The sequence below is a fragment of the Brachypodium distachyon genome, chromosome 4 (genome assembly GCF_000005505.3).
Source record: "Brachypodium distachyon strain Bd21 chromosome 4, Brachypodium_distachyon_v3.0, whole genome shotgun sequence".
NCBI lineage: Eukaryota > Viridiplantae > Streptophyta > Magnoliopsida > Poales > Poaceae > Brachypodium > Brachypodium distachyon.
In genome coordinates this window covers 26102606-26117638 of record NC_016134.3, presented here as the reverse complement: position 1 = coordinate 26117638, position 15033 = coordinate 26102606, and the positions used below count along the sequence as shown (strand labels likewise).

General features: G+C 40.0%; 1 protein-coding gene across 5 annotated transcripts; it reads right to left on the bottom strand.

The window, feature by feature from the left end:
* Positions 1-5: 5 nt before the first annotated feature.
* LOC100825234 (mRNA-capping enzyme) lies at positions 6-13400 on the bottom strand. 5 transcript variants are annotated; one of them, XM_003576113.4, is made up of 18 exons: positions 13218-13396; positions 10284-10461; positions 9418-9553; positions 9139-9290; positions 8195-8278; positions 8059-8121; positions 7329-7466; positions 7044-7253; positions 6694-6807; positions 4856-4905; positions 4094-4256; positions 3886-4008; positions 3337-3465; positions 3151-3249; positions 1870-1959; positions 1694-1778; positions 970-1100; positions 6-522 (listed from the first exon to the last, which is right to left on the bottom strand). In XM_003576113.4, exons 2-18 carry the CDS (start codon positions 10410-10412, stop codon positions 340-342), a joined length of 2079 nt encoding a protein of 692 aa, XP_003576161.1. In that variant the 5' UTR covers positions 10413-10461; positions 13218-13396; the 3' UTR covers positions 6-339. The 5 variants fall into 5 exon arrangements, 4 of the variants coding, with proteins under 4 accessions (XP_003576161.1, XP_024319075.1, XP_024319074.1 ...); XR_002966290.1 differs by lacking the exons at positions 6-522; positions 970-1100 and adding an exon at positions 2431-2500 and having other exon boundaries at positions 1719-1778; positions 13218-13399; XM_024463307.1 differs by lacking the exons at positions 6-522; positions 970-1100; positions 1694-1778; positions 1870-1959 and adding an exon at positions 2653-2676 and having other exon boundaries at positions 13218-13399.
* Between the last annotated feature and the right edge of the window lie 1633 nt (positions 13401-15033).

Genomic DNA, 15033 nt, shown 5'->3' with positions numbered 1-15033 from the left:
AGAGATGCCAACCAACCCAGCTCATGCAACAATTATTGCAAGCATTAGAGGCATACTAGTGACATACTTGAACACGCTTCCTTGTTAAAAGACTATTCTATCACCCATGAAAATAAAACCATAGGAGAGAAAATAGAACAACATTACACAGGATTTACAAGAACTAATCTGCTGCCACAACTATACAAGGAAGAGGGAGGGGGGTAGGCACAGAAGAAGTGCAAAGAATTAGTTGGCTGGCCGGTCATCGTAGGCCCTAAACAACCTCTACTAATTACACAAGCCAAGGGAACCAGCCGCTGGTGGCGGCGCTCTAGCACTACTCTGACAAGACTAACACTACTGTGGTGGCATCCGCCGATGTTGTGCCATCTTTGCATGAGCTTGATGTTGTGCCATCTTTGCATGAGCTTGTTGTTGGGCCATCTTTTCCCTATCATCATACATCGGGAGGTTGCTTATCTCATTGATCTCTTCTAGAAGCTTGTCTTCGGTTATATTGTCGGTGATACTCCTCATTACCTGCGGACAGCGCAAAGATTATTGTCAGAAGATTACAGTTTCTGTTGCCTTCTTCCCGATTGTAACCATGTCATCAAGTTATTCCAAACCTACTGAGATGAATATTTTGGTTTCATGAAGAGAAGTTTATTTCACTGAAAGCAAGCAAAAGATGAATTGACTAGTTGCCTAATTAAACCAGTTAAAGATGGTGCTCACAGGGTGAGGAGATAAAAAACATTCACAGTATAGCTTTTGGAGGTCAAGTATGGAGGTTCTTTATGTATAAAATATTATTAATGTAAGTAAACAAACAAGTCAATTATTGTAAATTGAAACTAGTAGCAAAATCATTTCAAATGATTAGATATATGTACTCGTATTAAAAGAATCATGATCATATCCATATGCAACCATATAAGCACAGTAAATAAATTCCAGCATAGAAAAGGGTATAGGAGAACCAGCCTTGCGATATGTGTTGATATCGTTTGGGGTTGATTTATCAGATCTAACACGCATGCAGACCCAACACTGATCTTCCTTGCTCCAAGAGCACTCAACAATCCTCCCAGAGATGGAGGATGGGTCTTCTTCATCTGCGTAAGTTTCCGAACGTTAGCATATTAATGCGACAAATGAACAAATACAAGCCCATCAGTTAAGAGCATGAATACGGCAGATGATTCAATTTCCAGCATACAAACAGAACATAAAATATTCATGAGTTTGCCAGAAACAAAATACAGGGGAGAAGAGTGAATGCAATGTTGTTGAGATTGGCCCCATTTACTGAGAAGTCAGCAGGTCATGCACCTACAAACGTATACTAGACCTAGGGTCCTAACTGTTACTGTAGTAGTACTACCTTAATAAATTTTAAATTCATGGAAAAATACTACAGAGATTGTAGGCTCCAAAAAAAAGTTTCCAAACCCATTAATGTACAAAGACTACAATGGAGTTCCTTATAAGATATACTCCCTCCGGCCCATATTAACTGACGAAATATTACATGTATCTAGATGCCTTTGGATATAGATACATCCATATTTGGGCAAATTTGAGTCACTTAATATGGGACAGAGGGAGTACTTATTAGGACCCAAAAATTTTGCTAGTGAGAAATATGTTGTGCAATCTGCAGTGTGCACAAGATGAAATGAACTCAACGATTACAGGAGATGCTTACTTGGAAATACCATCCGAGAACCATCCATGAGTTTCTTTTTGCCTCTCTCGTAAAGGAAAACCAGCTGGCGATTATCATTGCCAACCTGCATCAGTTAGGAATGATAAAATAAGCCCCATCATGGGAAAAAAAAGTCATTCAAAGCAATAACGTTGGAAAACAAATGTGATACAAACCTCAAACAAAAAGTCAACTGAATTCATTTCAGGGTATTTCCACTTAAGAAGACCTTCATGAGTACGAGTTACATATGGATCATCCCACCCCTAATGAACAAGAACAACAAAAGAATGTGTCAGCCAAAGAAAAACAAATTGTACTTTATGTCTGAAACGAATTATTCTCAACCACAATAAGAATTGCAAATGAGAGGTGTGCATAAATTGTTCACAAACTATATCAAGGAATATCACCCTCAATTCTACTGCTCATCAACTTAAAACCAAACTACAGCTCATCAACTTAAAACCAACAATTTGTTCAAATCAAGGATTAGTAGAAAGCTCCCTCCCACTCCTTCACCCTCGCTCACTCTATCATCTAAAGTCTCCTTGAACATCAATCCATTGACAGAAGCACAAAACATGAAATATCTCAACCTGGAACTACTCGGAAAAAAATTGCAAATCCTTGACAGATGCATAACGGGAGTAACACCAAAAACATTACTCTTGGTGCGAGGTGAACTGCAAAATAAATGGGCAATGAAATCCAAGACACTGCAAATAACAGCACACCTGTTAAAATTAAGTTCATATTACCACCACAAAGCCTTTGATATGTATACTGATCACCACCCTTTTTATGCTTCAAAGTATCTCAAAATTAGATTGATATGTTCACAATGATTATTAATATAATGATAAACAAATGAAAGTAAACAGACCAAGAGACACACTTGCATCATAAGGCTATGAGCTTAAATTGTTCTCGGACTGACCATATTTAATCTATGCATATAACGAGGATCCATTTCATGCTTCCTACTCAAAAGTCATGTAACCTCCATCAGGCAATGCAATAATTCAGTAAATATTAAGTTACACGCAGAAAGCGAGATGGAATGTCACCTGTCAATCAATACATAATTTCAGACCACTAATCACCAGTTCAACACCCATGTATTTGTGATTGATCAACAGCACAAAAAAAAAACTGAAGACGAAAGACCATAATCAAATTGAAGATACTAAAAACGGTTCCGGTTGTTTACAAAATCATGGCGACTAAAATATCAATAGTGTATTTTCTGAAAAATAATGAATATTTCCTCTCTTCCAGAGATTCAAAATTATGTCACAATTTACAGTTCTATCACAATAGAATATAATAGTATAGTTCACCAGTATAGCTTGCTTTCTTGCTTGAGCAGTAATGTATTGTGTCGACTTGCACTGAAAATTGTAATACTTATTTCCAACTTGCAAGTACAGTGCCCAGCAGAAGACAAAAAATACCTGAAATATAAGGCCATCAGCATCATGGCAAAGTGATGGAATAAACTTCTTCAGTACCCTTTTTGCGGTGGAGAGTAGCCAAAAATCCTTTCTCCTGGCCTGGTAAAGCATCCAAGAATAAGAAACTTACTTCAACAGATTCATCAAAATGGAACATGAAAATTTAACAGGTTTGGATCAATTTACCGAAAATAGTTCCATATCATATTTGTATATCGGATTGCTCTTAGCACCACTCTCAAACTGCTTTCTCTCACAATAACGTGGACGGATTATTTCATCTTCAATCAATCTCCACCTTTCAGAAAAGGGCAACTACACACAGAAATACTCCTAAATTAAAAACGATAGCAAGTTCAAATACCTTTCCAATGATAAGATCCAACTGTAAATAAAACCTACCATAAAAGTGATACATATCAGTAAAGTAATATATATAGTCAATATGAACTTTATGTTTATTTTGACAGTTCCCATTTATAAAAGTATGGCGTGAACACAAAGCAAACACTAGTTATTGTTTACAAAACATGCGCAACAAACTTCATAGTTGCTCATGCATAGTTCAATAGATGAAGATATCACAGAAGTCCTCAAGAAAAAATGTAGAAATGGATCACATCAGAGATCCAAGAAAGCATAAATGACAGATGGAGAGGCTGGCCTCCAGGTAATAATTCAATAAGGAATGCTCATGTTCCTTTAATGGAAAGACATTGAAATTCTGATAGATACCTTCGTTTTGGACACTGAATCAAGTGCCATTAGATCATATGCCAAGTACCTCCTCTTCAATCCTGAACCTGGTACTGTGTCTATAATCATTTCTCCATCAATCAAGGTCATATCATGCAGGCCCTTCAAGTCATGAAGAAAAAAGGTTAACTTTTACAAAATAAAATGCACTAGGATGGTTTCTCCAGCATCAGAATGAGAATATTACTTCATTAAGGTTTCTACGGGGAAAGCGCATCTGAACTCTTCTAAAGCTAAAATTCCGATCAATCAAGAAACAACCATCCCTCATTATAAGCATCATATATCGGGTTCCATCAGCTTTCCATGTAGCATAATAGTATCGCTGTCTAAGTAGCTGCAGATTGTCACTGCATGCAGGAAAAAAGAAACATTGAGTTAAAAGAGAAACATAGCACGTCAGGAGCTAAACCAACAGTTGTCCATTCAGAAAAATGAAATTTTACAGGACCTTGCTTGTTTTCCCACCATTGAAATATCTAGTTTTTCTTAATGGTTATTACAACCAATCGTCAATTTTAATATATGAAAATGGGAACAAGCTTCACGAACAGGTCGAAGAAACTTTATAACATAGATAGAATACAACCAATCGTCAATTTTAATATATGAAAATGGGAACAAGCTTCACGAACAGGTCGAAGAAACTTTATAACATAGATAGAAGAAAAGATTCCAATCTTTAAAATCAGGATGAGTACACTTTTGTGAGATATTCTGAAAAGAGTCGGGTACAATATGTCAACGCAACAAATGCATGCGTTAAAAAAAAGTTGTTTGATTTGCAATTTTGATAATGCCTTACAAGTATTCCAAGCTACGCAAGGAATACACAAAGAATCAGGATGCACATAAAAAATGTAGAAATTTGAGTGATAACAGAAAGATGGTAGGAATAGGTTCTCTAATATCCTAAACAATACATTGCACAGGGTTTACTGTTGGTTACCTGTTAAGGGAGACTGGATGTGATCCTGGAAATTGTGCATGCCCTCTTGCCTATAACCAATGAAATGAATTCATATGTAAGAAACAAAACCTGTTCAGAGCTACATATGAATAAAATTGTACCAAGAGAGCAACTTACAAACATGTTACAGGAAAATGTCAAATGGAAGAAATGCACAGAACAATATCTATAAACAGGCTGTAAGATACAGAAAACATGATTCATCTGCCCGCCATAGCATTGTTAGACGCATGCCAGATTAAATAAATAACAGATACTTTGAATGTTCAGACAAATAAAATGTTATAAACCCATAACCATGTCAGTTCTCAAGCTGGATGATGCAAAAGTACATAGTTTCTATAATGTGACGCATGCCAGATTAAATAAATACCAGCGATCAGCATGATTATTTCACTGTTAATTACTTATTTTCTGAAACTAAACTCTCACTTTGTGCTTAAAGCCTTAATTGGGCCTTAAATTAATGCTTAACACATGATTAACTCTTAAATGAGCATATTTACATGCTTAGTATAATTATTGCAGATCTGTGCGTCAAGGCACAAATTCTTCATCTTGGAGGGAGGAAAAAGGAAGACGACCAGCTAAATCATTAACTACAAGGTCCTAAAGGATCTTCTTGGGCAGATTTGAAGCAACTAGAAGGGCTTTTCTGCAAAAACTTGAACCACTCCAGCCTTTGGCTAAAAAGGAGCTTGCTCTGCCTGTGAGAGGGGGGACTCGAGAGCAAAAAGGAAGAACCAGGAAAGGAGAGGAAGATGGAGGAAGAAGGAAGAAGAAGATTGAAGAAGTCATGGATGGGGATGGAATTCCCTGTTTGTGAAGAAGAATCCCTGAAGATCTACATCTCCCCTGTCTATTCCTTGCTTCTTCTTCTCAAGCAAATCGGTGACAAGCTCCAATTCTTCCCTTTCTAGCTCCCTGCTTCCCTTTTGCTCCTGTGTAACCTGAATCTGAGACCTGAGTGCTGTAATCTTCTCTCTTCTAGTCAATTGTGCTGAGATCTGAGTTAATTGTTGCTCAAGTTCATGATATTGTTGTCGAATTCAGTTAAAATTCAGTAAAGTGTTCTTGTTTCAGTTGTTGTTGCTGTCATGATTAGATTTCAAGTAATTTCCCTCTGATCTGAACTCTTCCCTGTCTAAAACACCTTGCTTCTTTCCCTGTCCAAGTAATTTGCTTGTTGTAGTTCATCTTGTTGCTTTTAATTAGTGTTAAATCTGCAGTTTATAAACCCAAAAACAAGCAAAAACAGTAGATCTAGTAGCTTTTCATCTTTATTTCAGTCTGAAAATTGCAAACCAAATCAAATTGTGAGTCTAGCTTTGAGAACTTATTGGAATTCAGAACTCATTCCCTGTGGAGAACACGACAACCCGCAGTTTGGGCGAAATACCTCCACTGCTGTTTTACACTGATCAACCAGATACTTTGAATGTTCAAACAAATAAAATGTTATAAACCCATAACCATGTCAGTTCTCAAGCTGGATGATGCAAAAGTACATAGTTTCTATAATGTGGCATATCTTAGTAAAACAGTTACATGCACACTAAGTAAAAAGGTCGGATCATGTGAAATGACCAGACACTTGGATAAACATTGCTGTCGATTTCATTCATAAGGCTTGCAGTACTTGACATGCAATGGACGTACTCTGAACTGACTTGAAAACTGAAAAGTGAGGCCTCAAAGATGGAATCGGTGATATCTGAACATTATTCTACAAATTGTAGCACTTGTGTTTAATGTTATCCTTGGTCTCATATTAATATTAAAAAAGGATGCCAGTCAGCCAAAAAGAATATACTTACAGGGGGCAGTTCAAGCAACCTATAACATACAATGCGCAGAGCTTCTTGCTGATCGTAAGGTAAGGCATCTCCCAACACATCATCATTAGTGATGACTTTCACCTCTACCTCATTCTGTAAGATACAAGGGGATGTCTTAAGAGCAAGAAAACACCAAATCTTTATTAGTGAAAAATGCTGCTTGAAAATTAGCAGATAACATAAGCCTTGGGCATGGCCGACTCCATTTGTCACGTTCAAACATTAGAGTAGCCAGTGCGAAGAAGTAAAATTTGTGTCCCGGTTCATATTCCAAAGGAAGCAGAATACAATTACTTGGAATCATTTTCTCATAAAGGGGAAATACATACATGTGCCGGTGCAAGATCAGCATTGTCATCCTCGTCATCTAGCTTAGCTTCACCATTTAAATCAAGATCAGAGGGTCTCTTCCATTCTGGTGTTGAAGGGCATGTTACAATCATATTCCCAGGAACCTCATGATAAAATGAATACAACGCTTCAATGTAGTCCCTCTTATATATACCAGGAGGTCGCCTTTTAGCAAATATATTTATTGCCTAGGAAAAAACTAATGTCAAGAAAAAAAGTAGAACAGTGTTGAACAAAAGACATTCATTATCTAGTTGGCCTACCTCAGCAACAGAAGAGATGTGTGTGCGCATGAGGTAATGAATAATCATGAAACCTGTACGATTATGACCATGGGTACAGTGAACTAGGACATACTTTGGACTCTTTGACTGCTTTTGTCGTTCAAGAAACATCATCACCTGAAATATTAAAATTGTTACATAGTTAGATTGAGCGAAGCTCTTTATACAAATGTACAAGATCGTTAACTAACTGATTATACGCATATCAATGTATTCTACAGTACGAAAGACTGACCACAAACATTGATTGGTGTTGATGAGTATCTCACTAAGAAAACAAAAGAAGACAACAGAAAGATCCATAGATTGTTTTTGACATTTCCACACGGACATACCATCAAATTTGTGCCCCCAGCATACAGGATATAAGAATATGAAAAATGGAAAAGGTCTGCCACGAATCAAGAAACATGACTTTTAAAGTAGAACATGAAAAAAAATGTTATATGTTTATATAGGACACAACATGATATTATCATGTTAATCCAAGAACAAAGTGGCCAGTCGTTAAAGATGAGGTGCCATGGATAACCACATCGCATTATAAAACATGGTGTCTAAAAAACAAAGTGCAAAAAAATGGGGTGAAAACGAGAAGTCAAATAATATCAAGAATTAAGCATGAGAATTCAGCTTAGTACAAATAAATACACCATCCAGATAATATACTGCTGATGCAATATCTGTATCAAGAAATTGTTGCTACTACCTCATAGACAAATTCATTGACAGATTCATTATCCGGTACAGTGTCTCTTCCCTTGCAAGGAATCTAAAACAAGAATGCGTTAGGAAGAATTTTCTTCAGAACTCAAACTGTGTGTTATATCGGTAAGCTCTCTTACCTTGACATGCTTAGTACCTTGCTTTGTCCATTCTGCTGGTGAGTAATACCGAGAAGTATTTGTCAGATCAATCACCAAACCTATCTGAAAAAACGAAGAAATACATATTAATACATACTCCCTCCGATCCTAAATTGTTGTCGAAATATTACATGTATCTAGACGCTTTTAAGAATAGATACATCCATATTTGGGCAAATTTGAGTCAAGAATTTAGGATCAGAGGGAGTACATACTAGCTAACCACCTGTACATTGTTGCGGATAAAAAAATTTAATACTGTTCAACGAGGTTATACAAATAGAGAACTGAAAGTCACAAGTAGTACCAAGCTATAGCCAAACGAATAAATACAAATTAATAGACTAACTAACCACCCATGCATTGTTGCGGATAAAACAGATAGTAGACTGTTCAATGTGGTTATACAAATAGAGTACTCAAAGTAACTGGTACCAAGCTTTAACCAATACAACACGCTTATCTGTTTGCTACTATAACCCAATTTTGCTGCAATTTCAGCCCATGACAACACTAGCCTAGTGGCACTTGCATATCCCATTTTTTGTAGCAAGCATGACCACAATCTCAGTCTTTTGCAACAGATCAAACGTCTCACATCAGGAGGGCGTGAAGAGGTAGATGGACAGACCGCCTCCACTAACTGACATATTTATAGGAGTAAAGATATACAGTTGTCAATTGCCAATAAGTGACTAATTATGAACACATTCATACAAAAGAAAGAGGTAGCAACAATATCAATCTTCGGTATGAACGAGAGAAAGTCAAGTAAAATACACGTGTTCCTAGAGCACTTCAAATTGGTAATATTTCCATTGCCTGACTATATATCAGAAGAGCACCTATATTTGCATATAAACAGGTACAACATGCACAAGTACGGTACACACAACAGAAATTATCAACCAAGCAATACTTACGTCACGACCAGCTTTTCTTTGCTTGCCTATTACTTGTTTGGAAGAGTATCTCTTGCCAGGAGGCACTGACTCATTGAATGTTTCATCAAGAGGAACTTTAGAGGGTATGATTCTGTCTATTGGCTCACCAAATCCAGGGCAATCCAACCAGCCTGAAATCACACCATGAAAGTACAGATATTATCTAGAAATTGCCAAATGAGAAGAGGGAATAGAAAATAGGATCAATTGTATCAACAATTAAATTTACTTGTTACAAAAAGGTCCAGCACTTCATACCCTGAGGTGTCTCTTTGATCCGCCCTCTAGCAACTTTGATTTGAGGTGCATGATCATTTCTAATCTGCTGAGAATGAAGCCTCGAGTCTTCATCCTGTTGCTCTCTCTTTAATTTCATGCGTCTCTCTTCACGCTCCTAGTAACATTAGCGATATTCACATAAATAATAGAGCTAGCAACATGAAACAAGACCTGTTTGCGCGCTTGCTGATAAGAAAAATAAAATTAGGGGTGGCTACTATTTTGCATGTCACAACTTTGAAGCAAAAAGAGTAGCACAGCATGTATGCAAAACAAAATTTGGTGCAAATCATGACAACCCCCTCCCCCTCCCCCCCCGCAACTTTGATTTGAGGTTTATAACCATTTCTAACCGCCCTGAGCCTTCATCATGCTGCTCTCTAAATAATTTTCTGCGTCTCTCCTCACACTCCTGTTAATATTAGCAAGATTCACATAATAATAGGGCTAGCAACATCAAACAAAACCTGTTTGTGTGCTTCCTGATAAGAAAAACTAAACTTAGGAGTGCTGACTAATTTTATATGTCACGAAGTTGAAGCGAAAAGAACCACCACCTCACCCCACCCCCTCGTGCATACACACACCGAAAAAAAGATACCCCGTTATGCCCCATTATGCAGAGTGCAGTACATTGTCACAATGCATGCCAATGCTAACCCTCTATAGAAAATTCCTTCAGCTCCTTCAGCTAACACTGTTAACCTAGCGCTTCATGGAAAATAAGACACAGTTAATCTTTCTAAGCACCAGACATCATCAGCTGGCTCCACATATATATACACCATGTGCAGTTCACAGCAAAGGGAAAATCATACCCAATATAGGTATTACATAGTACGTACCCTATGCAATGTTGCGACAGCAGATTCGACAAGTTCCTCTTGTGCATAATCGACCTCGACAGGTTCTTCATAAGGTTGTTCATCTTCTTCGGGCAATGGTGATGCATTCAAATCCATAGAGAAGATCATTCAACATCCACTACTTAACATATCCCTCAAATCCAATTGTATTTTACACCTAATAGCAAGCACATAATGAAAATATCATAAGTCATTAGTAAGAAGGAAATACAGTAAAAGACATTCAGACAACTAGCACCTTTGAGATATATGGACAGCACAGCAGATAAAAAAAAGGAAACTAAGCATTCAGATAAATTTCAATTATTACATGTGAGCCGATGAACAAAGGAAGGGGGGAACAGTTTTTGAGAGCTTCATTAGAAAGCATTTCATGTGCTCTAAGAAACATACACTGCATCCTTTGAGAGGGTTCCGTTCTTATGCAAATCGCAGATAATAAATAAAACATCATATAGCTACTACCATAATGCCTGCCTGCCTGGCTGCTCACTCCTATGTAAAGCAGGTGATGTCCTGAAGATTTCAGATTTCGATTGAACTGCTGCCTGAACTACGAAGCTGATATATTACTAAGACTCACCTAGAGCGCAATACATAAGAGTTTGATCGTTTATATTTTGGTGCCTTGCAAAAAAAATGCAAAAAAATAAGGAATGGCAGTAAAGTTTTAAAACAGAACAGCAGTACTTCAAGTCACTCAAGCTGCCCAACAGGACTAAACAACAATCTCAAGGAAAATACCTTGAAGGATAGGCATGTCAGGAATGAAAAACAGAAACAAACCATCAATAGTAGAATCCTGCCAATTCGAAAACACAGTGATATACAGTGCGTACTGCCAGTATACCGAATCCTACAAGCAACATGCGATGCAGAAAGGATATCCGGTTCAAAGTTTAAACAAGATAGCTGGTACTAACATGAAACCAACTACCATGAAATCATCACGACCATCAAGCTGCCATCTCCGCGCATTTCATGTTTTTAATCAACTCAGATCTGTTTTTCCTCTTGTGAACTGCTTATTTGTGGATTCATGGTTGGGCTATTCACCTCCTGTTCAGCTTATTCATCTCATGATTGAGTCGCGAGTCCATCAAACTTTTTCTTGCAAGGCCTTGTTCATCTCTACGCAGCAGTACAAGAGTAGTACTGCACCAACACCATGGCATGTCAATTCAATTGCAGTGAAAAGCTTCTTTAATTTGTGCCCAAGTGCTAGATTTACCCGATGACTATTCATCTTTCTCTGTGATGTCTTGTAGCAATCTGCAGTTCTTTTGAACTCGCTTGTAGAAAATTGTCATCCATTAGAGATGGCTTGAATGAAATTGAATGCTCTCACTGTTCTGTGATTTTTTAGGGTGAAGCTCATTTGTTTCTGTTGTTGTGTTGTAAGATTTCTTGGTTAGAATGATAGATGCATCAGTTTGTTGCTTCAAGCAACCCTCCCCCATATCTTCAACCACACAATCCACAAACCGCAATGCCATCAAACACAACGATTGCCACACTGGCAGGGTTGGTAATGTTGCTTCTTGCAGGCAATCTAATCTTTCGAATTAGCAGCTAACCAAGGTTAACAGCTACAGGTCTTGAAGATGCACAGAAGAACACAAGAACAAACCCAGACCATTGATGTACCCACCCTATGAGAACAGTGAGAACACAACCAACCTAGGGTTCGCAAGGCCGCACCGAATTAGTGAATTGCCCACGCCCTGCCAACGGGACCGCACCACACCAGAAGCAAACCGTTGGGGGGGGGGGGGGGGGGGCGAGAAACAGGAAAGAACTGGGCAAGCGTACCCAACGCGTGATGGTGGAGGCAGACGTCGAGAGTGCAAGCATTCCGCCCGGCAGAGAGCAGAGCACAGCGGGTAAGAAGGAGGGAGGGGGACTCCAGGAGAGGGATTTAGGAGCAAGGGATCTGCAGGATAGGGTATGGGAGCCGCCATGCGTGGAGGGATGGAAACCAGTTCAAATCAAGTCGAGGGGAAGCGGGAGTGATTTGCGGCCAAGGTGGCCACGGGGCTTGCCTTTATGAGATCCCCATGAGCTCAGAGTACCACGTGTGCGCGACCATCCGGGTGCTGCCATGTGGGCAACGCTTGCGGTGCGCATTTGCTCTCTGCCCGCGGCGCAGATTGCTCGTGCAATCGCTGGAGGTCTTTAGCCGTTAGCCAGTTACAATCTTTAATCCTATAAAGATCGCAAATTGGTGGCAGCGGTCCGTCACCTCCAGACCACACCACCTGTTGATTTGGCACAGAAGATCGAGATGGGAATCGATATGGATTGTTTGATTTGGGACAATAAATGGCAGTGCACCATTCCTTAAACATGTAGTGCAACACACGGGTATTGCGCTAAACAAATGGTAGTACACCATTCCTTAAACATGTAGTGCAACACACTGGTATTGCGTAAAGGGCAGAAGTGAAGAAGAACACATAACAATTTTAAAACTGGTTCTTCCCCACAACGGAATGGAAAAAAAAATGCACCTCTATATGGTTATTTACCTTCAAATATTTCAAACCGATACTTCCTCCTATGGAACGGATGAATTTCTCCAGGCAATCTTGCTAGACAATGACGAGGATACCAAAAAGGCAGATAAACACTAAGCAAGGTACTACGAAGTACACGAAAACAACCAACCACCAAGTACAACACCCAAAGCCGAAAGCTAGGGTTTCAGGAACCGAACCCTAGCTCATTACGGTGCTCGGCCGATGGGATTCGCCGCACGCGCGCGATGAATCCCGCGCCGACTGCTCCGGCTCCGGAAGAGCGATTAAAACGGAAAGGGGGCGAGAGAATCGTCGAGAAATATCACTGCGCATTCGGAGTGAGGAGCACGGGGGGTGGGACGGGAGAGAAGCGACATGAGATGAGGTTACTCACCGTTTCACGCTGCGCCGAGCCGGAGCGCCACCGTCGGTCGCCGAGCGGGAGCGCTAGGGTTGGGCGCCCCCGGCGGAGGACGGCTAGAGAGCTCGGCGGGGACGAGGTCGGGGGCAAGCAGGGCGGAGGGGTCTGGGTCGGGCAGGGCACAAGGGGGCTGATTTGGTACTGAGGTGTGGGTTCATCTGGGGGTGCCTTGCGAGTGTTCGTTCCGCAATAGAAGGCGCCGAACGGCCCTCCGGTAGAAATTCCGTATCTTGGGTGTCCGACGCCCGGGTTTTGGATAACTGGATGCACTGAATTAAGGCCCAAGTCGAAGATTGGATTGGACAAACCGAATTCCATGCATTGGATGTCCTTGATTTTTTTTGTTTGTTTGTTTCTCACGCCTGCTCCACAACTGCGTTTCATTTCGAGCTTCCGCCTCTATTTTAGGTGAAGTAGGTCCACTGTCTCAGGAGAAGTCCATCGACATCAGAGGTGTCAGGCCTTGGATCTGGGGCCACGCCTTCCCGGGGATGACGTGGCTCGTGCCGCCAGGGAGAGCTGTCATGTCCTCCTCTCCTCTGCTGTCCGGAGCTCGTGCCAATGGAGGCAAGTCGCGGAGACCGCCACATGCTCTCTTGTGATGTCCATAGACTTCTCCTAAGCCCGTCGGCAATCCTTCTACGTGCGGCGGTTGCTCCTCTGCCGTCCACCGGCCTATGTTCCTTCCACGAAGGCCGCTCTCCTCTGCAATTTGCCAGCAAATCCCAACCCTGCTCCCTTCCTCACAGGCGTTACCGCCGTCGGTAGCGGCTAGGCGGCGCATGTGCTGCTCTCTTCCGGCTTCCACACATGGCAGGATATGGGTGTTGAGTAGTTTTGTTCCATCGTGGAGCATGGTATCTTTAGTCTCACATTGCCAATTAACAAAAAAATCCCACCAAAATATAAGCCCATAAGAAGAATGGAAGGCAATAGAAAAATCATGAACTTACCATGACAAAATCACGTCTTTTAGCAAATATAATACTCCCTCCATCTAACAAAAGATGTCTCAAGTTTGTCAAAATTCGGATGTATCTAGACATGATTAGTGTATAGATGCATTCAAATTTAGTCAAAGTTAAAACATCCTTTCTTGGACGGAAGGAGTACTAAATAATAAATGTAATATAATGATCAACATATCCATAAAATTAGTTTGGGTTAGTGAAAATCATAGATGAGGCGGGAAGAGTGCGCAGCGAAATTGATTGGGAACCCAGTTTTTAAAACACTGCAATAACAATTGAAGGTATTTCTAAGAAAGCCTTGGTTGCTATATTTGGAGGCTTTTTTTTTCAAAAGCCTGAAGGACATTTCCCTTACCCAATTTCGCTGTCATATTTTAAAAAGCCTCTAAACATTTTCGGAGGCATTTTGTCATTATTTTGAGGCTTTTTTAGATGCCTTTTAATTGGTTGTGTGCATCGATGGATCCAAAGGCCGGGTACACCCTCATTTTTCGAAAAAAAAAGATGCCTTCTAATTTGAAACGTGGTGTAGTGACAACTTCTGAACCAACCAAATTAAGTCCCAGATGGTACTAACCTAATTAGGATTGTTCAGGTTACATCTGAATAAAACAACTTTAGGGATAAATTCGTAGCTAAAATCTAGCTAATGATATGTGTGATAGGAAGATGGGCTAGGGGAGGATAGAAGAATGGAAGGTCTAAATCTGATGGAAGTCGATTTATACCGGGTGGAAGAAACATGTCCGCATCTCTGCAGAGAAGAACGGGATGGTTAGAGTAAAAAAATTGGAAGGCGGTGGGTTCATGGGCTTGAG